Source organism: Salvia miltiorrhiza, chromosome 1 (assembly GCF_028751815.1).
Source record: "Salvia miltiorrhiza cultivar Shanhuang (shh) chromosome 1, IMPLAD_Smil_shh, whole genome shotgun sequence".
NCBI lineage: Eukaryota > Viridiplantae > Streptophyta > Magnoliopsida > Lamiales > Lamiaceae > Salvia > Salvia miltiorrhiza.
The window spans coordinates 57,456,524-57,480,143 of NC_080387.1; the positions used below are offsets into that span (position 1 = coordinate 57,456,524).

Sequence of the window (23,620 nt, forward strand, 5' to 3'; positions counted from 1 at the left end):
TTTGCTAATTGTTATATTGGATTTTTTATTAGTATTGTATTCTAAATTAAAGAAATATATTTGCTATTAAAGAGTGTTCTTCGCAGTCGTATGTAGACAATCTTTTCAACGATTGCCTACTATCTTACGTCAAAAATGACGTGTGTTGTAAATGTTGATAATGAAACTATTATGCAGATGTTTCGAAACATGAACAATAGGAGAGAAATGTTGTGATTTCTAAAACAATCATATTTATTTTATTTTTTAACTTGTTATGAAATTAAAATGACATTATAATTGTGTTAATGATTATGATTTATTTTAATTTAATTTTTTATTTAATTATTCATTTTATTGGAAAAAAATTGGACCCCCTGAGTTGAAAGTCTGGCTTCGTCACTGGTTCTTACCGTGATCTTGAATATAATATGCATATTAAATATTTTTTAATTAATCGAATTTCATAATTTTAAAAATAAATAAAATAAAAAAATAAAAAGAAACATTATAAGTTGCAAATAAACCTTTGGTTTTATTATAACTTCAAAAAGACAATTCAATTTTGAAATTAATGTCAAATAAAAATATTGACTTTTTAATATAGTTTTCTTAAAATGAGATTGACTGAAATTATTTGTTTTACTATCTATAAATTTAATTATCATTATATTATATGTATTTAATTGTTATTGTATAATACTCATTAAATTTAATATCGTACTTATTAAGTTGATAATATTGTTATTATGATATTGATACATTGTTTTAAATTAAATTATTAATTTTTAAATTAGCATATTTTTTATTATCAATTAATTTAATTCATAAATAATAATATTTTAATATTTTTACATAATTTAATATTTTTAAAATAAATAATTATACCGCGATTTGTGTATTGCATTTGGAAGCGTAAGAGAATAATAAAATAAAATTGAGATAATAAATTTTAAATCAAAATTTAGGTAATGTGGTGTTACGCAGTCAGCCTCCATTTGCCGCCAGCGAAACCCTCACCCTTTCCCTCTCCGTCTGTTCGAACATGGCAGCAAACGATGCCGTTCTCCTCCGCTCTTTGGAGCTCCGCCTCCTCCGCTGCTCCATACCATCCAACACTCCCGCACCGCCGCCTTCGCGCACCCAATCCTCGCCCCAGTTCCCTCACCTCCACTCCCTCCTAAACGACGTCGTGATTCTAATAGAATCAGGCGAGTATCTTCAGGCTGTTGCATCCTCCTCCGCTTCTCAAGCCCTATTTTCCAGTCTCCAACTCGACTCGCTGGATTCAGCTCAACGCTTCTACTCCGAGCTGCTGCCCGAGTGCGTCAGCTCGTTTTTTAATGTCAGCGGCAGTGAGGACTCAGTGGAAAAGGGTTATAAAGCACTGCTTGTGATGGCTATCGCGGTTGCTTCTTTGCTTGCCTTCACTCAGTGTAACTTTACTGGGTCAGTCACTTGTGATTTCTCGCGCAGTCGCAGCTTTGTTCGTTTAATTTGATTTTGTGGTCTTAATTATGATGTTTAGCTGTTTTAGTTTTGAGTTTTTGTTGATATGCCTGCTTATAGAGAAAGATTGAGACTTTTGAAGCTTAAAGTAGTAGATGACGACGCGACTCTTACTCGTAAGATAATAAATCGCATTGAACTATTTGATATTGTTAATTTCTACTAAATCATACTGAATAAATCATATCTTTAAGTTCTTGATTGTAAAGGGTAAAGGCCATTGAAACAAATGAAAAATGTTTCTAGGTGTAATATTTTTGGAATCTGTGATTGATGTCAAATGAGGACCATGAGGTTAATTGATCCTACAGATAAGTACATGTGATCCTGTTTGCTTATTTGATACATGTAATACTTTTCGTACTGAAGTATGCTCAGCTTAAAATAACATTATTGATATGGACATTTTTTAAATATCGAAACATAACAGGTGACAGGCTTCACAAGTCTCAAATCCACGACACTGAAAATAGAGATATTAGGAAGATTGAGACCAGTCAGTAAATTTAGGTTCTAAACAATTTATTGAATTTTGTTTAGTAGGCACCCTGATGCATAAAAAGAAATCTTGTAAGTCACACTTCTGTAATTTAGCTGGTGGGTGATTTGGACACAAATATTCTAAACTTCGATCGTGTGTCTTTTAGGCCAAAACCCACCTTCGGTTTTATACTGAAGCATTTGTGGCCAAAACCCACCTTCGGTAATTTAGCTGGTGGGTGATTTGGACACAAATATTCTAAACTTCGATCGTGTGTCTTTTAGGCCAAAACCCACCTTCGGTTTTATACTGAAGCATTTATGCAACACTTGGAATCTGCTGCAGCCGAATAAGCATAGGGTGTGACAAATAATGCTTTATGGTGATTGTGTATGGCTTCATTTTCTGTTCTTTTAACAAGAAAAAACCATATACAACTATATATTTGCTATTTAAAACAGGAAAAAAAAATCTTAGTTACTATTTTTCAATTTTAAGTCACAAGTTTTCAAATGATGACCAGAGTGAGTTTCATTTTCTATTTCTGTGATCTTGTAACAGGCCATCGGTTAATGTTCCTTTGATGCCGCTTGCAAAATTGTCGATCCTTGAGTACCAAAAAGTTGGTGAGGAATGGATAGAGTGGGAAGCATGGGCACACAAGGAACTCATGTCTATTGGCTCTGATCTTTGTGCCAAATTCTCTAACTTGCAGGTATATGTAGCTTCTATTCTTCAAATTGTTTTACTCCTTCGAATTATTTAATGACATCTACATTATTCAGTGATTCTAAATAATTTTCTTCAATGTCGTGATGCAATGTGTTTCTTTTCGAGTCTTGAGTAAATGTCATTTGTGGTTGGGTAAATAGCTCCATTGGACCATGTGATGATGATCATGCTCATTTAATGAAAGAATAAGTCAATTTGTTGCTATAAATTTTTTTTCCCTGTACCATGTATTCTATTCATTTTATTCCATACATAGAATCAATATTTTATTACAAAAATGTAGGCTTTTAAAAACTTTGAATTTGACTTTAAGGTTCAAACAAATATGAAATAAGACAGCGAAAAAGTTGAACATAGTATAACAAGCTTATTACATACTTGCACTCTATATTCTCTGGTGTTTTTTTTATTCACAATTATGAGCATAATATATGCCTAGAACTGAATCTTATCTGTTGTGTAAAAGTTCTATCTCTCTCTTGTTTGTCTCAATTATTTGTTGTCTTAGTTAAATCCCTTTGTGTTTTTGCCCTACTAAATTTTTGGCTTTATATATTTTACTTGCAGTACTTAATTTTCGGAAAGACTCTTCTGCTAAAGATGAAAGATGCCCTATTTGAAGAAAGTCTTTCTTCCATAGATGGAATAAGAAGCACATCCTGGTGGTTGGCCAGAGCTTTGTTCTTGCATCAGAAATTGTTGGATGAGCGCTCATCTTCTCTTTTTGACCTGTTACAAGTCTGTACCAATGAAAGTTTTTCTTATTTGGGCACCTTGGAGAAGATAGAAGAGTATTGGTCGCCGAATGAAGACTGTTCTACTATACTGTCTATGCTTCGGCTAGAAACAGGGATGCTGGAGCTTTATTATGGACGTGTAGATACTTCCAAGTGAGTTGGCAATTTGTTTTATGTATTTGAATCAACACTTATTCATCCTTGATTGGTAGTTGTTATTATTGTTGATAACGATATGTACAGATGCTATTGGCCAGGATGCTATAAGTGAAGGATGTAGCTGTTCAAGTCCCATACATCATAAGCCAAAGACACGCAACCTATATACTAGGAATGAAAACACCCAAAAGATGGAAAAATTAGTAACACTGAATGGTGACATGTCTCGCATAGGGTGGGTGGGTTAGTTGCTGCCAAATACATCAAAACATAGATATACAAGGAAAACAATGTCTTGAATACAGAATTAGAGATCGTGGTTGGTTCATGTGATGCTATAAATATAACCAAATGCATGTATGATAGTGTTGTCTATTGAGAAAATTTGGTGTGATTAGATGAGCGTAGAAATAATAAGAAGTATTCTTGTATGTAGATCATAAAAGACAAAACTTGTTTGCTTATCTGAAATCCTCTTCTTCTATTTAATGGTATAAGTCTTTTTCACAAACCACGTAAAGAGTGGAGCATCCCTTTAGTTTTTCTGTAAATGCTGGCAGATTTTCGATGCATGTTATCTAGTTCCAAAGTATAGTTATATGTTCCAACATATATAAGCTGCTTAATGGATTAGTATATTGGTGATTTGCTATTTGATACTCACAAGCACGAGCTTGTTGATGGCATCACATCATATATCTGTGCCCCTTTCTTCTCTAGCTGACAGCCTTTCCTTACTTGCCCATCACAATTTCTCTTGCGCAATAAGAAGTTTACAATCTTTGTATGAGAAATTCTCAAATAATGTCTATGGCTGGTTTTGTTTTTTCTTCATATATTTTATAGCTATCTATTTGATTTAGGTATGTTTTATTTAAGGGTAATGGAATATCACATCTAATTTAGCCTGCATAGTCACAGTTTTCCATGATAAATATGTATTTCAGGCGGCACTTTGAATCTGCTGCAGAGGTATCCAACTTTAACTTTTATCTGACTGGCGCTCTGGGATTTCGGACTATGCATCAGGTATTATTTCAGTTTTTCACACGTACCTCATGAAGTTAGATGGAGATTCTTGTTTTTTTCGTATCCACTGATGATTACTGGGTATATAGGTGGAACCAAGAGCACAACTTCGTCTTGTTACTGGAACAAATAATGGAGACATCTCTTTGCCAGTAAGCGCCGAGTCCAGCAGTACTAACAATTCTCCACTTCCCCAATCTTCTGAAACCTATGAAGATTCTGATATATTAATGACCCCCAGATTCATAGTAGATGAGAGAAACTCTGAAAGTGTTGAGCAGGATGCTAAGCAGCATTCTGTTGCAGCTACTCCATTGACTGCAACACAACAGGCATTAATTCTGGCGCAATGCCTTTTGGTTGAGAAAAGAGCTCGCAATGATGAATTGCAAAGTATGTTGTTCTTTCGTTGAAGCTGTTTGAGATCTATGTTCTTAGTAATTCTTATTTCATTTTTTTTCTTTCACACTTGTCAAAACTGGCAACCTCCACTACCCAATGATGAATTTGTTACGATATCCCACATTGATTTCACATGAAAGTGTGGAATGGTATATAAGAGGGGGTCAACCCCTGACCCTTGACCATGGTTTTGGGTTTAAGTTAGGGCTCCCTAACTTATATGCCTAACAATTTGGTTCGACCTGCCGGATCCGGAAGTTTACGGGAGAGGGCTACCTGGGGAGAGAGGCGACCTGCCTGGGTCAATCGAAGGCTCCCCAGAGTGAGAGGCTGAGAGCTGTCCATGGACGTCCGGTCTTAATGGAGGATGGATTGTTACGATATCCCACATTGATTCTACATAAAAGTGTGGAATGGTATATAAGAGGGGGGTCAACCCTTACCTTGGACCATGGTTTTAGGTTAAGTTAGGGCTCCCTAACTTATATGCCTAACAGAATTAAATCAGATGATGGTGGAGATTTGTGGTTGCATGTTTTCAACTAATGTCAAGATTCATTTTTTTGGGAAACCTTATTCTTGATGTTCTGTTTCAGAATGGGAAATGGCTCCATATATAGAGGCTATTGATTCTCAAAGTCCATCTCCATTCATGGTAAGATATTTTTTATTGATTTTGAAAATTTATCTCTATTCTTAGTTAAGCAAAGTATCTCTTTCCCCTATTAAATAAGAGGCTGTTTGGTTGGGAATAATTTCAACCCTAACTGCATTTGTTGCTTTTATGATGAAAGAGAAAAAGGGGCGGTAGTAGTGTTGAAGCGAATTCGTCGGAAAAATTTAAGAGATGAAAAAAGGGGCCAATGTCGAGGCTGTGGTGGTTTCCGGCGGCTAATTTGGCCGTATTCAACAAAGTTGAGAGATGACAGAATTGGGGAAGGGCTTTGTGCTGATTGGAGAAGAGAAAAAGAGACATACAAAAATGAGAGACCTGCATACATTAAAACAAGAAACTGCATATAGTCAAATAGAAACCTGCATAAACTAACAAATTTATATGCATTTGCAAATATATTTATATACTCAAATAACATCTTGCATATAGTAAAACAACATCCAACATAAATTATCTATTACACATGCATAAGCCATGCAAATCGTGGGGTATGCATTTATTGTGAAAACTATGAGAACCTGCACTAAACATATATGTTACTGCAGCCTATGAGTAACTGCATTGAACCTGTAAGTAATTCGTGATATTTGCTGAGTGTAGAATCCAGTTATAGGTTCAGTGCAGGGTTGTTGCAGTTCTCACAATAAGAAGTTTTTATTTGAACCTCTCTCTCTCTCTCTCTCTCTATATATATATATATATATATATATATATATATATATATATATATATATATATTGGTCTCATGCTTGCATTGACTAAAAATTAATATCTTACATCAATGTGATTGTCTGGAGAACTGTAAATTGCTTAGAGTATGCTGAGGGTTTATGTGATGCGCCCTTTTTATACTTATTCAGTTGTATTTGCATCCATATTGCAAATTCTCCTTAAAATAATAGTAAAGATACACAATTAAACATATTCATGTTTGCCTAGCATTTTTTTGCTTTTCCTCCTTTGTGACTTTGAGGATCACATCCCTTTGTCACAGTCGTCAAGTATGAGATTTATATCTTAACTGGTTCTTGACTTGCTAATCACGATCTGAATATTTTAATTTTCCAGCTTCAGTGTTTCTGTAATTTATTGCGTGTCCGGTGGGAATCAAGTCGTAGTAGAACAAAGCAGCGATCATTGATGATGATGGAACAACTGGTATATTTTGTCTCATTATTCTTGCCAATCTCACAATTATATTCCATGTTATCATCAATAACACCTGTCACTCTATCCTTCCTGCATATGTCTTCTTAGGACATATGAATATGAGTATGCAAGTACAGTATTTTCCATTTTCTATATCATGTCGACAGTGGTAAACAATTAAATTTTGAGAACAATGTATATCTACCCACTTTTTATTTAATTTACTTTTTTAGAAAAGTCTACCAAGTTTTCTTGAACATATGGAAGGAACTTTCTTATGCCTATTAGTCCTTATGGGGCATTTACTATTAGCGATTAGCCCAGATAGATAAAAATAGTATAGGCTAATCCATTGTTTACTAAGATGGATTGAGACTTTGGGATATCCCAAGGCCCTTGATAATTTCTATCATTTGAGCTAATTTTGTTTGATTCATATTCCATTGCAACGGTGAGATTGGAGATATCCTAGTAATGTCATGTAACTTATCTATCATTCATGAAAAGTCATGTGCTGTGAATTTTAAATAAAAATGAGATGGGTAGCATAGCTGACCAATTCAAACACAAAATTGAGTTGTTTGTTTAAGAAACAAGGGAATATGGCTATCAAGAAAATATTCTGAGAAGGGAAACCCTCTATTGTTCAGTTTCTTGCACTGTGCTTGATCTGATTTTTTTCTCTTTACAAAACCCTCTTTACGATATTTCTTTGAGCCAGAAGTTAGTTAAGATGTTAACATCGTTTTATTATTCAAGTTTGATTTAGAACTTTAACAAGTAATGTTCTATTTGGGAAGATAGAGCTGATCATTTTATGGCCTTCAAAATCTATGAGGAACCTGACTAAAATGATGCTTTCGATGTATCAAATTTTTAATGGATGTAAATTTCAATTAAGTTTATCAACATGAATTATGTGTAAAGTTCTGCCCATTTGCTTGCATAACAATAAGTGTTAATTGTTGCAATGATCATTATTATGGATAATCAGTGCATGCTTTTTGATTGTAGTAAGTATTTCAATCCTGGACTAACATTGCCTGCAATCATCTATTCACTATTGTCCTATGACAGGTGGAAGGTGTATACAACCATTCTCCTGGAGTTGCTGCAAGATTATATTACTGCTTTGGAATGTACATGCCTCCGATTCCTGCACTACGCAAGTATGCTGCTTTCTTACTTTGTTAGGGCAATCCTTTCTTCTTTTAGCTGAAAGGAAAGGATTATGCGAAATCTATACCTATCACATTGCAGTATGCTGCATTTTAGATAATTTCTTGCTATATGACCGTCATTGAACTCTTTCTCAGGGAATATGGTGATCTTTTGGTCAGTTGTGGCTTGATTGGGGAGGCTCTTAAAATTTATGAGGATCTTGAGCTATGGGATAATCTGATATATTGTTACCAGTTAATGGATAAGAAAGCAGCAGCTGTTGAACTCATCAAGAAGCGCCTATCTGAGAAGCCATCTGACCCAAGGTTATGGTGCTCTCTTGGTGATGTTACAAATGACGATGCTTCCTATGAGAAGGCCCTTGAAGTCTCGGGTAGGCGTTCTGCAAGAGCATATCGATCTCTTGCTCGCTCTGCCTACAACCGAGGAGAGTATGAGAAGTCAAAAATCTTATGGGAGTCTGCTATGGGTTTGAATTCCTTGTATCCAGATGGCTGGTTTGCTCTTGGTGCTGCTGCGTTAAAGTCTAGGGATGTTGATAAAGCACTGGATGGTTTCACACGTGCAGTTCAACTTGATCCTGAAAATGGGGAGGCTTGGAATAATATTGCTTGTTTACATATGGTTAAAAAGAGAAGCAAGGAGGCTTTCATTGCATTTAAAGAAGCGTTAAAGCTGAAGCGAGAGAGCTGGCAAATGTGGGAGAACTATAGCCAAGTTGCTGTTGATGTTGGAAACTTAAGCCAGGCAATGGAAGCTTTGCAAAAGGTGCTGGACCTGACTAATAAGAAAAGATTCGACTCTGGGTTGTTGGAAAGAATTATGCTCGAAATTGAAGGACGAACATTGGTTACTCAGTCGGAATCTAATGTACCAAATAGTGATAGCAGTAATACTGCCCCTGTTAATGTTAGCTCAAATGTTACTGCTAATGCCAATGGAACAAATGGTTTGCAAATTGACTCTGCCAGAAGTCGGGAAACTGAGCACCTGATCGAATTGATTGGGAAAATCTTAAGACAGATTGTTCAAAGTGGTGGAAATGGTGAGATATGGGGACTATATGCAAGGTGGCACAAACTGAAAGGAGATCTAGCAATGTGCTCCGAGGCTCTGCTTAAGCAAGTTAGATCATACCAAGGATCTGATTTGTGGAAGGACAAAGATCGGTTTGTGAAATTTGCAAATGCTTCCTTGGAACTGTGCAAGGTGTATCAAGAACTTGCTTCGCGTGGCAACAGCCGTAGAGAACTGTTTGTTGCCGAGATGCATTTGAAGAGTACAATAAAACAAGCTATAGATTTTTCCGACACTAAAGAATACAGAGATGTTGTAGCTTGTCTTGAAGACGTTCAAGGGGCACTTAAAGCTACGTCCTTGCCTGGTGCATGAAGCTTCTACTCAGCCTTCTCTGGTTGCTTTACGTGCACATTACTCATGTGTGACTGGAGGACTAAGATGGTGTTTGAAGGCCTCGGGCGCGTCTCTGAGCCTGTGAACAGACGAGTCCCTCCAACTTAACTCCCTTTCGAATCATATGATAGACCTGGACTTGGAGCACCAACAATGTTGTATACAATCTCCTTATAAAGCAGCACTACATGATTTTGAGTTCCCTTTATATGCATACTTGTAGGGGAGTTTTGTTTTTATTTTTGCTTAGGCTTTTGGCTGAAAAATGTGAATGTATTTTGGACTCTCTGAAACTTACTTTTAGAAAGAATAGGATAGGATGGGTGTAGAATATGATAATCCTTTTTATTTTCAGGGAAATGATAACTTTCATATTCAAGATTTGGAGTTTCTTAGATAATATTGTATGATAAATTAAAGATTTATTGTGATGACATTTATTTTGCTTATGTGAATGAGTAAATAGCTATTTCGTTGGAGGATTGGTGATGGTACTCGGGTCCGCTTCTTTCACAACCCGTGGCTGCGTACTAAAGCTACTTTCCGGCCTTCTCTTGAGCTTTGCCCTCCTCACCTTGCTAATATTATGGTCAGCGACATGTTGCTTCCTGATTCTAATCGCTGGAACTTTGATCTCCTTCAAGAGATGGTGCCAGCTGCTGATGTTCAAGAGATCATGAGCACGCCGGTGTTTTCACGTTCTGGAGCAGATAAGCTTATTTGGCACTTTTCGTCTAATGGGCGTTATACTGTGAAGTCGGCATATCAACTTGCGAGTTCTCTTACTTTGGATATCACCCATAATGTGGATGGGCATTGGGATAGTCTTTGGAAACTCACCGTTCCGCTAAAGGTTAAAAAATTTCTATGGCGTGCGGCTAGGGATAATCTGCCCTCTAAAGCGAAACTCTTGTCGAGGAGCATTGCGGTTGGAGGGGAATGCCCAATCTGTTCTAATGGTTATGAGACTTTGTGGCATCTTTTTCTTTTCTGCCCTTTTGCTGAGGATTGTTGGAGAGTTAGTCGCTTGAGTGGTATTATCAATCCTCTCATTTCTGCTAGCGACTCCTTTGTGCAGTTGCTTTTTAAGATTGTCGATCATCCTGATGGAGTTTTTAAGACAAAAGCTAGCATGCTGCTCTGGCAAATCTGGAAGGATAGAAATCGCAAAGTTTGGAATGAAAAGCACCCGATTTCAGCGGCTGCAGTTATGACATTAGCCTCGACTTGGGCTGAGTGGAGGCTCGTTGCGCGTGGTCCTGGTACTGGACGCAGTCCCCAGCAAGCTGCAACTGCTTTGTGTCTTGGCTGGCATCCTCTACCTCCAGATTCCATTAAATGTAATGTGGATGCATCTTGTTTTGAGGCAGAACGGATGATGGGGATTGGCATGGTAATAAGGGACCACAACGGTGCTTTTGTTGTGGGACGATCTATCAAACTGCCGGGTTGTAGAAGCGTGGAAGAAGCAGAGCTCGTCGGTATTAAGGAAGCCTTGTCGTGGATTAAGGAGCTGGGTTTTACCAAGGGTGTGATAGAATCGGATTGCAAACGGGCTGTTGATATGGTTAGTTCGGTGGAGAGAAACATTTCTGAGTTGGGTGTCATGGCCTCTCTGTGCCGAGCTGAGCTTGCTTTGTCTCCGGATCTTTATCTTCTTTTTGTCAAGCGTGAGTTAAATGCTATCGCGCATTGTCTAGCGAAAGCAGCGAGAGATTTTATTTCACATCATGTTTGGACTGAACCCTCGATTGCTATGGCGGGTCTACTCCATCTTCCATGTTCTTGTGAGCAATAATAGATCTCTCTTTTCCCTCAAAAAAAAAAAAAAAAAACACGGGAAAGCCATTTTTTTTCCTCTTCAAATATAATTTGTTACAATCGTTACAATAAACAACATACAATTAAAACCAACAAAATCATTGCACTGGTAGTACATTAACTCACGCAACCAAAATTTCATACAATTCATGTATCGGGTATACAATTAAAACTAGTTTCTCAAAAAAAAGAATCCCCAAATATTGACCATGCTTGTAAATTATACCAGAGTAAAATAACTTTCAAATGCCATGTGCCTAATTCAAAATGGAAAAAAAATTGTTTTTGAAATAAGAAAAGGTTTTAAAAATGAATGAAGTGAAAGCCTGCCCAACACTATCATCATATTCGTATCAAATTCGAGTATCGAGTTCAGATTCTAACAAGCCTTTTTGATCTGTATTACAGAATCGGACATTTCAAAGTTTGAACAAAGTTAATTACGAGACAAAAATACCCCCAAATAATATTTAAAAATAAATAAATAATACGACAATCATCACTAGACGAACGACTTCTGCAGCAGAAACCCAGAACAGAAGGTGAGAAACACAGAAAATGGCGCCGCGCTTCCGCTCTCTACTGCTCCTCCTTCTCCCGCCGCTCCTCAATTTTCTCTCTCTCAATCCAGTCTGCGGAAGCGGCGGCGGCGCCACCGGAGTCATCAAAGTGAATTACAAATTCGCCGGCTCCGACGCCAGTCTCAGCACCCTCAGAGCTCACGATGATATCCGCCACCTCTCCATTCTCGCCGGCGTCGACCTGCCCCTCGGTGGAACCGGTCGTCCTGACGCGTCCGGGTGAGCTGTTCCACTTTACTTCTTTTCATTTTGTGATTTCCTTTCGCTTTCGAATAGAGGAGGCGATGGTGTTAGTTTCACGTGCTGGAATTGGGTGGTGATTGTTTCCAGTTCAATGGAGCAAATTGTTTTGGTGATTTTATGTTTGCGAAGTCTGGTTTATAATTAGAATGGGTAATTTTGGTAGTTTGTTTATTTGAATGTGGTGGATTTTTATTCTCATCGTGAATTGATGCTTGATTTCAGTGTAATTCGTGGAATTGTGATTTCCAAACTACGCTGGATCTTGGCAAACAAAATTCTGGTTTTAATTTTTTTTCTGAAGTTTTTAGTTTTCTATTGTTTTCTTTTGCTCTTTAGGAAATTGCATGTTTCCTGAGTAGTTTGTGCTTTACTGTTGTAGTGTCAAATGTTTGTGTATCAGTTAGTCAATTCAGAGTTGGATATTGTATCTGTGTATAAGGTGAATTTGCTACTTTGCCAATTGATGGGAGTTTATGAAAACCATGATTGTTATTCTCGGCTGAATCCAAGGAATAATTGGATTGTAAAGGGGGTCTGAGATGGAATGTTGTACTGTTTTCTTATGTACGCACTAATCATGTCTGCATGTGTAAGTTACAAATTGCACTATATATACAATGATGCATAGTTGTCTATGGGCTCTACTTTTACCCAAGTTTATATGGTATGATAGGCTTGTGTTATCTTGAGATCAATTTCACCACTGATTTCTGCAAATAATGTGAACCAATATGAGATAACTTACATGTGAATGTACAAGATCATTTGGTCTCACACAAGCATGATCACATGCCAATAGTCAGCTTTGCACTAATAAGATGCTAACTATTTGAGAATTAATGTTTCTATTAATCAGTTTGCAAAGTATTATGTGTTTCTTCAAGTTACTTGAAATGTTGTTATTTATTCATGGAATATGATTTTTGAACATTCTCCTTCAGAAAGATAAAAATGAAAAGCAATTGGTATAATTTCTAAGCTCTGCACATGAGTGTCAAATCTCACAGCATTCTTCTTGCTTATGTATTTGATGGCACAGGCTCTACTATGCTAAAATAGGCATTGGAACACCGTCAAAAGATTATTATGTGCAGGTTGACACTGGAACTGATATAACTTGGGTTAACTGCATTCAGTGCCATCAATGCCCCCGACGAGGCTACCATGGTGTATGATCCGACCCTCAATTGTTTCCTATGTACTTTGGGTCTAGGATGAGGTTTTAGTGGTCTTAATACAGTAGAATTCCTTCATCTCTGGTTATCTTGTGATTGAATTTATGTTTTGGCAGATAGAACTTCCACTCTACAATCCAAAAGATTCTCTTACTGGAAAACTAGTGTCATGTGATCAAGATTTTTGTAAAGAGATTGGTGGAGGCTTATCAGGTTGCAATGCTAATTCATCATGCTTGTATACTGAGGTTTATGGAGATGGGAGCTATACCATAGGATACTTTGTTGAGGATGTTGTCCAGTATGATCGAATCTCTGGAGATTTGCAAACAAAATCGGCAAATGGAAGTGTTATTTTTGGGTATGTTATTGTTTTTTTACGACTATGGCATAATTTGGACGCCTAGGGGCTGCAATAATCAGTTAGCTGTGAAAGCAATGTTTACATTGATTGCCTTGAAATGATTTTGAAATTAGTTCATGATTATTTCCTTTTTGATGTTCGGTATATAATTTCTCCGTAATCTCATGATTCTCTCTGCTGTAAATGGTGGTTCTTGCTCGTGCTATTATGCATATGATAGGAAATTATGATTTCATTATCTGTTGCAGTTATGTCTCGAAATGAGGAGTAATTCCATCTCATGGCTGTACATGCAAATGCTATATAATAAACTGTTGTATTCGCTGTATTCCTATCTTTGTGAAGATTTCTTGTATATAAGACTTAGTATGTTCTCACTTTAGGCAATAATTAAGTGAAGCCTTTTTGAGCAGATGTGGTGCCCAACAATCTGGAGATCTGGGGCCATCGGATGATGCACTTAATGGAATACTGGGTTTTGGAAAATCTAACTCATCGATGCTCTCACAGCTAGCTTCGTCTGGAAGAGTGAAAAAGATGTTTGCTCATTGCTTAGATGGTGTGAATGGTGGAGGTATCTTTGCTATTGGGCATGTGGTTCAACCACAAGTAAATACGACACCCCTGGTGTCAAACCAGTATGTCAGATCCATTGCTTCGACATATGAATTTTATCTTTGTCCTTCAATCCATTTTTTTGGTAGTAAGCTGTTGATTTTATGTACACGAGTCTTTGTTGGATTATCAAGTAAGCCTTTACTAAGATCTGATAGAGATAATGGAGGGCGGGGTTGTAATTTTGGCAAATGATTCACACTATCTGTTTTTTCAAAAAAAAAAGAAAAAAAAAGAAGCAGCTGTTGACCATACATGTTTTTCTACAACTCATCCTCAATATAGTATTAAACTAGGTCTGGGAGCAATATAGAGCATATCCTGCAAGATTAAACAAAATCTAGGGAGTGGTTTGCTCTGAAATATTGTTTTGCAGTACTTTGAACTTATCTATTGAGACAACTCTACAAGTGATTCATTCTGTACTGGTCTGCACTTTAAAAGAACTCGGCGTTGGTACTTGATTGTCTTCTGTTGTTTCCTGTTTACAAAACACTCCACTTATTGTTATCTTTATAATGTTAACGTCAACCTCTTGTGTTGTTATTTACTTCTTTCTCTTAAAGCAGTTGTTTTATGAAATTGTAGGCCACATTACAATGTCAATATGACTGGAATCCAAGTGGGTCATGATTTCCTGAATCTGACTACAGATATCTATATGGCAGACAAGAGGGGAGCAATAATTGACAGTGGTACCACATTAGCATATCTGCCACAAGTGATTTATGAACCACTAGTGAAAAAGGTATCTCACTTGCTACAGTTTCCATGATACGCACTCTGATTGCCAAATATGATGGAGGGAAGCTTACCCTTTTGTCCTTTATAATTGCTAGATACTCTCCTGGCAGATGGATCTGAAATTGCAATTGCTTCACGATCAATACACTTGCTTCGATTTTTCTGGCAGGTAGTATCCATTGTTATGAGTCAAACCTCAGTTGATGCTAGTGGTCATTATTTGGTAGTGATTTATAAGGTGTCTGTACTTAATAGCTCTCAAGTCACTTGTCTCTTTTGGTTGATGGTCATTGACTGTAATTTATATAGCTCTCAAATTCGTAATTTCCTTTTATTTGACCATTGACACTTCTAACTTGTTCACATTTCCCTGGCATATGATATGATCTTATTAGGTTCTTTACGTTCGCTCTTCAAATTGATATTACCTCTGATTTGGTTTTGATAATCTTTAAGGCAGAAATTATTGAAAACATAGCCATTTGCAATTTTAGATATCTACCCTTTCAACACTGTTTGACATAATTTATTTTTAATGTAAAGAGATTGAATGGCCTTTATATTTGATTCCTTTACTTTCCATCACTAATAGCATACAATATTGGGTCAAGAACCTATGTCTAGTTTCGGCCTTTTGGGAAATAAGTATTTTGAAGTGAAATAAAGTTCTGTTAAATCTTTTGTCTAATTGTCAGCAATTTGAAGCCTTCTATTTTCTTGCAATCGCTGGAAGCTTAGATGACTAACTATATATTAAGTTTACTGTTTACTGTATATGACATTACTGTTTAAAATAACTTCAGAATGTATGTATCTTAAGGTGTTACATTTCTTATGAAGTTTGTGGTAGGACTAGAGATGAAATCTTTGCCATGTCTGATTGTGTCTTTTATTTAAGTGCTAGTCCATCTTTTTGCAATATAACATTCTGATGCATAATGTTTGAAGTATCCTGCTAAACGAAATGTGTTTCTATTTCTTATACAAATTTCGGTTTGAAGAATTTGAATATGTAGAGTCATTGTTGTATGCTACTGCTGGATGGTTCTCATTTCTAAATGATGTACAACACATGAAATCCTCAGCAGTCATATCTATGGTCACTCAAAAGTTTACCTTTTCGTTAGCTCTCCTTGTAGTTAATGCTTCTTTATAACTTTATCTTCACTTGTTGTAGTGTTGATGATGGATTTCCAACTGTGACCCTCCATTTTCAAAATTCACTTACGTTGATGGTTTATCCCCATGAGTATCTGTTCCCATTTGTAAGTACATTATGTTATACAAGTACAACATGCCTATTATCTTTTATTTACTTTAATATCTGTATAAATATTTGTAATATAAATTGTTTATAAAGTTCTTCCTCGATACCAATCCCTTACTCCAGTGCGCATGTCTACCTAACCCTCATACACTCTTCTTCTCCCTCAAATCCCCAATCACTTTAAAAGCACATTCCTCTACCACCTCTTGACGACAGACTTTCTGTGACAAGCCTGTAATGAAGCAATTAGTAGTTTCACAAGCAATCTGCCCACCTTTGAGCCTCCATATTTCTCCCAAGTCCCAACCTCCAACTCAAGCCACGGGCAAGTAATCTTCAATCTCCAGTATGTAGAAACAGTTGCAATTTTTGTGTACATGGCTTCCAAGTCAACACCTACTCCCCTTTTACAATATGTTTAAACAAGAAAGAATATAAGAAAATTGACAAAGAACAACATGGTGGTTGTTTACCATTTTAGGGCCAATGGTTTGATAGGCTGTGAAGATCTATGATTATTATTTGTTGTTTTGTTTTTAGAGGTTGAGAATTATAATTGTATATCTAGTATGTTACTCAAGATCTAGAGAAAAGTTTCCTTCTCTTAACTATTTTTGATGGCCTGCAAACTGAAATCTGCTTTTTCTACTACCCCTCCATTTTTCTTGTTATTTCTGAGCAGGAAGACTTGATGTGCATTGGTTGGCAAAACAGTGGCTTGGAGTCCCAGGATAAAAAGAACATTACACTTTTAGGAGGTAGGACCTTGCAATCTTTATCATCATTCCATTTAGATTAAAAAAATATTTATTTTGTTTGTCTCTCTTGAAGGAGCTCATAAACATGTCGCCAACATTTTCTAAGCAAAAGCTGCTCAATGTACCTTAGAATTTGTTGTTTGATTTGTTGCTTTGATGCTATGATGAAATGCTGAAATCTTTTCCATCCATTGCTAAATATGAAGAAGTTTACTTGATTGAATGCAGTGAGATTTCTTTGGTCCTCAGGTTTTCCTGTAGTCTTATATTCTTTACCGTGACTGTTGTTATTTTATTTCTGACGTATCAAGCAGCATGACGTAAGAAAATTTTTCTCAATTATTTAACAGCTAAGCTTTTTTCACAAAATTGCAGTCTTAACATCCAAACTTTCTAAATTCCAAGATGTCATTCCTCACATGGGTTTTGCTGTTTTGCTACTCTTGGCCAATATGAAACTATTCACTGTGTCAGAGTGCTATATTTTCTGGTAACGTTTTCAGTTTTGAATTTAGCTTTGGTCTAATTTTGGCAGATCTGGTTCTTGCCAACAAGCTGGTCCTTTATGATCTAGAAAAGCAAGCAATTGGATGGACTGAGTATAACTGTAAGTGTTATAAGCATACATTATTATCTTTTCGAGCCTTTGGTTTGACCTGATTCTTGAGACCAATGTTTCGTCCTTTGTGATGGTTGCTCTGTTGAATGTTCGTCAGGCTCCTCGAGTATCCAAATAAAGGATGAAATCACTGGTTCAGTACATCTCGTGGGAGCTCACTTTCTGTCTCGTGGTTGCAAATTCAGCCCTCGTGTTGTATTTCTCTTACTGATGATCGCTCTTTTGCATGGTTTGATACAATGACTACTTCCATTGACCGAAAACAGCTCAGTATAGGAAACACTTAATAGTGGAAGAGATTATTGGAGTAAATGACCACAAAACTTCAGCCTAAAATGTGCATAATAATCTCAGAAATTGGCTAAGCTTACAGTAATATTACAACAGTGAATTGTAGCTCATTGCTAGAATACGATTTTACGTTTTTGTAGGCATTACATTACATGGTGTAAATAGTTATTTGTACAGATGAGCTTAAGGTGGTTATAATATATGCATCCTATATCATATTGATATGTAAAACTGCGATGGAATTGAGATTCCCAGAGGCCATGGCTTCTTCTGAAACAGAGCTGGCGTGATTTCTAGATGAAATCCTCTGCTACAAATCCATCATTTGAAAGGTAACTCTTGAAATCTGTCAGATTAGATGCGACTTTGGTTTTTATTGAACAATTGTTGCTATCACTCTAATTCTGAATTGATGATGCATGTTGGCCTGCATTGTTACAGTAAGGTGTCATGCCAAATATTCGTCCGAATTTTCATGGAGTTGCCTATTATTCAATGTATAATTTGCGAAGTTGAACTTAAATAATAACCTTACAAATTACAAGATAAATGGATCTAGTATACAAACCTTTTCTTTTTTGGGTAATGTCATCAAGGTTAGCATTGTTTGGAAGTGAATAAGAGTTCATGTTTATATAATTTGAGAGTGAGTGAGACCATTTTACTTAAATTTTGTTTAAATAATACTTATATTCAGTAATATTAATATCTTGATTAATTTTTAGGACTTTCAAGTTGGGTATAAGTGCAAAATGTTAAATAAAACAATATTTGTAGTTTGCTTAATTTTGTGAGCTGTATAAAGAAAAAATGTGGTTGGAACAGAATTGCTAAGACAAAGTGTATCCAAATTTTGTTTGGTCGTGTAATTATGTGTGAGAAACTGAGAATAAAGCCTAATCAAATTTGAGATGATCCGAAACTAATAGGTCCATCCTCTAGTAATGGTCCAAATGCTAAAGAAATCATATCATTAAATTAAACACCTATCCTATTTGACTTACGATTATTTATACAAAGAGAGTGCATATAAGTTCTCACCCATCTATTATTATCATACGTGAAATCATACTTGTTTAGCTGATATTATTGTTTGGTGATAGTTTTAGCCTGATGAATATATATATATATATATATATATATATATATATATATATATATATATTAGTCGATTCCCAAAAATTAAATTTGTTTCGAACTTTAGTGCATATTTTTGGTGTCGAAAAACATAATTGACACTATTTCGTGTTTGAGATAATAAATCGGTTTTGCTTGATACTATGGCATACTATACCATTATAATAGCCTAATAGATCATTTATAGTATTTTTTTTAATCTTTTATAGTAAGCATTATCCATTTTAAATTCAAAACAACATCGTTTTGTCCACATGATAGTCGCATGTCATCTCCACTACCAATTATGCAGTAGACATTAAAAATTATTTCAGACTAAAATTGACACAAATCCAATTTACTGAACTTGAATAATATATTAATGATTTATTAGACTAAAAGTATAACACAATCATACTATTTTAATAGATTAGTGTATTTTGCCTTATTATATTGATAAGGTATCTTGTGGGGACCATATTCAATAGAATATTATTCTCAATTAAAATTTCTTAATCATAATTAGATGCGGTCTTCACATGTCTTCGATATTATTATAGAATGAGTTAGCAAGATCGTTTTTTCTCCCAAACTAATAAAACTAGAATTGAAATTATTTAGATTAGTGGGAAAAAAATTCATTTCATTTTGAGCTTAATCATATTCGACATTATCTTACTTCTAATTATTCAAATCATCTATTAGGAATTATATAGCAACCTGAAACTGGGGCATTCTGATTTTCTTGATTATCTATCTACTAATCAAGTAGGTAGTTTACATGACATAACATGGGACAATGATTTAGGTGTTTCAAAATAGTTGGAAGTCTAACTATGCGTGCGTTTATAACATTAACATATTCTTGCCATGTGCGTTTATAAATAGATCAACTAAACTTTGAAAATGAGAGGTTGAACAAATGTACTAAAAAGGTCCACGTAAAAAGTTTAAATTTTTATAAGGCCACAATCACAAAATCTTCTGTTTAGAAATTCTCAAATTTACAATATAATATATATAACGATGGCGTGGTAAGTAGGGTTGTAGATTTTGTCGGCTTTTTGACTCTCAATTCATCTAGATTGTTTTTGGTAGGTATTTAGTTTCCTCTATTTGACACCTCTTATTTTCGTTGGGCACATTATTTTATTCTATTTGAGAAATTATTTTATTGTGTATTTAATTTGGTGAATGATCTAGAAGTAGAAACATTGTTCCAGAAAAGAATTTCTTGGGGGACTTGTACTACTAGATATTTGAATTAACGTATATGTTTATATTATCACACATTGTGGTCACGTTCTTTGTTAGTATACATTATATAGTTTGTCAATATCGATATATATAATAATAGAAAGATTTAGTTTCTTGCCACTTTTATATGTTTCAAAATAGCTATAATTATTAAAGGAAAATGTGGACATGAAATTCAGCTTGGGGACATGCTCATGTCTCATGAGTATCGTCACTAACTACTTCGAGTTTGTAGCATTTGCCATTATGTATATATGTATGATCATAAAACTAATGAAATTAAATGATTGTCTAGGTGCAATGTATTACTCCTAGTCGTTGTTGATGTCACGACCCTGAATTAAATAATATCTCCCATAATCCCATTATACCTACCACTAAATTCAATTTAGTATATATGCACATAGGGTAGATTTCGCACGAATTTTTTTATTACTCCCGCATCTATTACAAATATCTCATTACTTTTAAGTAAGAAATCAAAAAATATATAATTAATAAATAAAGTGAATTGATAAAAAATCAAAAATAAATTGAGATTCGTAAAATTAGGTACACAGAGAGAGAGAGATTAGGTGGTGGGCCATTAATTAACTAGTGTCTTAATTATTTGTTAAAAAAATGAATGAGACACCCCATTAAGAAAATTAGAACATTTATAATAGGATGGCGGGAGTATTAGTTATCTCTTCATCGAATGCAATTAAATAAGTACTCAATACAAATTGTTGCAATATACGATATTTCATGAACACTGTAGATTGATGCGAAATATGTTATACGTCTTCTGTCTACGATATTGTTTTTCACTTTGTGGACGGCACGAGTTTGAAAATAATGATAGTAAAAAATATTGTTGTGAATGAAATTTGAATTTTACTATTAGTATGAGTGGAGTTTGTGGACCTTATTATTATAAATAGAAGTGAAAATAATATTATGAACTGATCAAAATGACAAAAATAAAAACGATATTATGGCCCTTATTGAGACATAAGAGCATCACTAACGCATTACTCTAGTGCCTACTCGAGTAGGAGTATTGCACTCGAGTAGGGCGTTGCAGGTGAGTGCTACTCGAGTCTTCGAGTATGCACGAATAATTTCTTTTTTTTTTTTTTTAATTCTCTTCTCCTCTTTAAAAATTTCTCTCTCCTCTTTAAAAACTAAAAAAATCAAGTAGACTATCAAGTAACCCCAATACAGCACTACTTACTCAATAACACAATCACTATCAAGTAGGCTATCAAGTAAGCTCATTGCGAATGCTCTAAAAGTTTTCTCTTACTCAACTAAAATGATGTTTTTCAGGTAATAATTAATACTTCCATCGAAACTCGAAAGTATCGTATTTTTATAGTAAATTTTATATGGAGTGTGACCAGAGCTGAAAAATGGAGCCATCACTAACATTTCGGGAGCACAAATTCGACATACGCGAAATTTTATTGTATTCGTGTATTTTTTATTTGAAGACTCCTAAGATGAAAAATGGCTCAAAAAAGGGAAAAACAACCATCAATGAAAACTAGTCTTTCAGCAGTTTCTTTTTCCAACACCGCATTTTGCAAAAGATTTTTAACGAGTAAAAATTTAATCTTACTACTAACATTTTCTAGCAAGCAATCGTGGTCAGGAAACTACATTCACAACTCTGTTCTGACAATATTCTCAAAAAAAAAAAAAATCAATTTTGACATTTTTTTAATAAATTATATAAGTAAACCTTCTACCACAAAACCAACACATGCACACTATTTTGACAATTTTCATCATCTCTATCACGAGTCAACTAAAAAAGGAAAAGATAGAGGAGGCGAATAGATGATGACATTCATTTGCGATCATATTTATTACTTCCTTCGTTCTGCGAAGTTTGAGTAATTTTTTTTCTATACAAATTTTAAGAAGTTAGTATTTTGTGTATTAAGTGTGATAGGTGAAAAAGTGAAAACTCGCTGAGAAATTTCCCAGACTTTTTCGGATTTCCAACAACAAAGACGGTAACATTAAGAGTATGGGGTGTTGGGACGAAGGAGTATGGAGGTGGAAACTCGAGTGGAGCCGAGAGCCGAGGGGTCGTGAACTTGATCAAATCCAGTCCCTTATCTCTTTCATTGACAGTTGTGTGTTGAGGACAGATAAGCGGGATGGTTGGAGATGGAAAGCGTCTTCCAATGGAGCCTTCTCCGTCAAGTCGGCTTATGAGGCTATTAGCCGGGAGAAAAGACAGCCGAACGAGCAAAGAAAAGAAGGTGAACTGACGCAGATCTGGAAAACCAAAGCCCCTGCAAAAGCCATTATTACGGCCTGGAAGGTGCTCAAAGGTAGATTACCAACCCTAGACAATCTCATCCGCCGGCAGGTGCCTATCCAGCCTCCGATTTTTTGCGTTTTCTGTAAGGAGAAAGAAGAGTCCATCGACCACCTTTTTTTCTCTTGTTCGAAATCTGAGGAAGTTTGGAAGGAATTGATACAGTGGATGGGCAAGCAAGTTGTCTTTCATCATAAGGCGAAGCCCCATTTCAATGTTTTTGTTAATCTCGGGCACAAAGAAGACGTCATGTTCTTAACAGCAGTTTGGATCTGTGTTGTTTGGTGTGTTTGGAAGAAGAGAAACGAATGCATTTTCAATCAAGGCTCTTGGATTAAGGAGAGAATGGTTTCTGAAATCAAGACAAGAATTTGGGGTTGGAGCTTGGCTTTCAATCTGAATCTGAACACCTCTGATTTCTGCAGCTGGAACGCAACGGCCTGTTTACATGGTTGAGACTGTTCTGAGGTGTCTTGCTTTCCTTTGTTCCTTTCTCCTTTCGTTTCTTGCTGTCTGTTTTGTTTCTGGTACTGCTTGTACCTTCTCTTTAATAAAGCTTTTTCTCTTATCAAAAAAAAAAAAGGTGAAAAAGTGAAAATGTGAATATCATATAAGAAAAGTGTTTAAGCTTCGCGGGACAACTAAAAAAGAAATCTGCTCAAGCTTAGCTGGACGGAGGAGTACTTTTAATCCAATTAATTAATTATATTAAATTCAGATTAAAATGTAATTAAAATTAATGATTTTTTTATTATACGTAATTAACCTAATACTCCCTCCGTCCCGCCCAAGATGCTACATATTTCTTTTTGGGCCGTCCCAACGAAGATGCTACATTTCTATATTTGGCAAAAATAAGAAATTTTAAACACTTAATTAACACTAATTAAGTATTTCTTTATTACATTCTCTCTCCTATTTTATCACTTTATTACCTTCTCTTTCTTACTTTATCACTTTATTACTTTCTCTCTCTCTTACTTTATCACTTTATTATTACACACTTA

General features: G+C 35.5%; 3 protein-coding genes across 3 annotated transcripts; all 3 read left to right on the plus strand.

The window, feature by feature from the left end:
• Positions 1–944: 944 nt before the first annotated feature.
• On the plus strand, positions 945–9,892 carry LOC130997991 (uncharacterized). The gene is made up of 9 exons (XM_057923430.1): positions 945–1,428; positions 2,531–2,684; positions 3,269–3,591; positions 4,545–4,626; positions 4,716–5,019; positions 5,625–5,683; positions 6,773–6,862; positions 7,931–8,022; positions 8,170–9,892. The coding sequence occupies exons 1-9, from the start codon at positions 1,025–1,027 to the stop codon at positions 9,425–9,427; spliced, it is 2,766 nt and encodes a 921-aa protein (XP_057779413.1). The 5' UTR covers positions 945–1,024; the 3' UTR covers positions 9,428–9,892.
• Positions 9,893–11,588: 1,696 nt separating this feature from the next.
• LOC130997996 (aspartic proteinase 36-like) lies at positions 11,589–18,157 on the plus strand. The gene is made up of 10 exons (XM_057923438.1): positions 11,589–12,069; positions 13,133–13,262; positions 13,385–13,629; positions 14,046–14,270; positions 14,836–14,995; positions 15,087–15,160; positions 16,169–16,256; positions 16,941–17,016; positions 17,552–17,623; positions 17,733–18,157. Exons 1-10 carry the CDS (start codon positions 11,828–11,830, stop codon positions 17,876–17,878), a joined length of 1,458 nt encoding a protein of 485 aa, XP_057779421.1. The 5' UTR covers positions 11,589–11,827; the 3' UTR covers positions 17,879–18,157.
• Positions 18,158–22,316: 4,159 nt separating this feature from the next.
• LOC131010566 (uncharacterized) lies at positions 22,317–23,069 on the plus strand. The gene has a single exon (XM_057938132.1). It carries the CDS (start codon positions 22,317–22,319, stop codon positions 23,067–23,069), a length of 753 nt encoding a protein of 250 aa, XP_057794115.1.
• Positions 23,070–23,620: the final 551 nt, after the last annotated feature.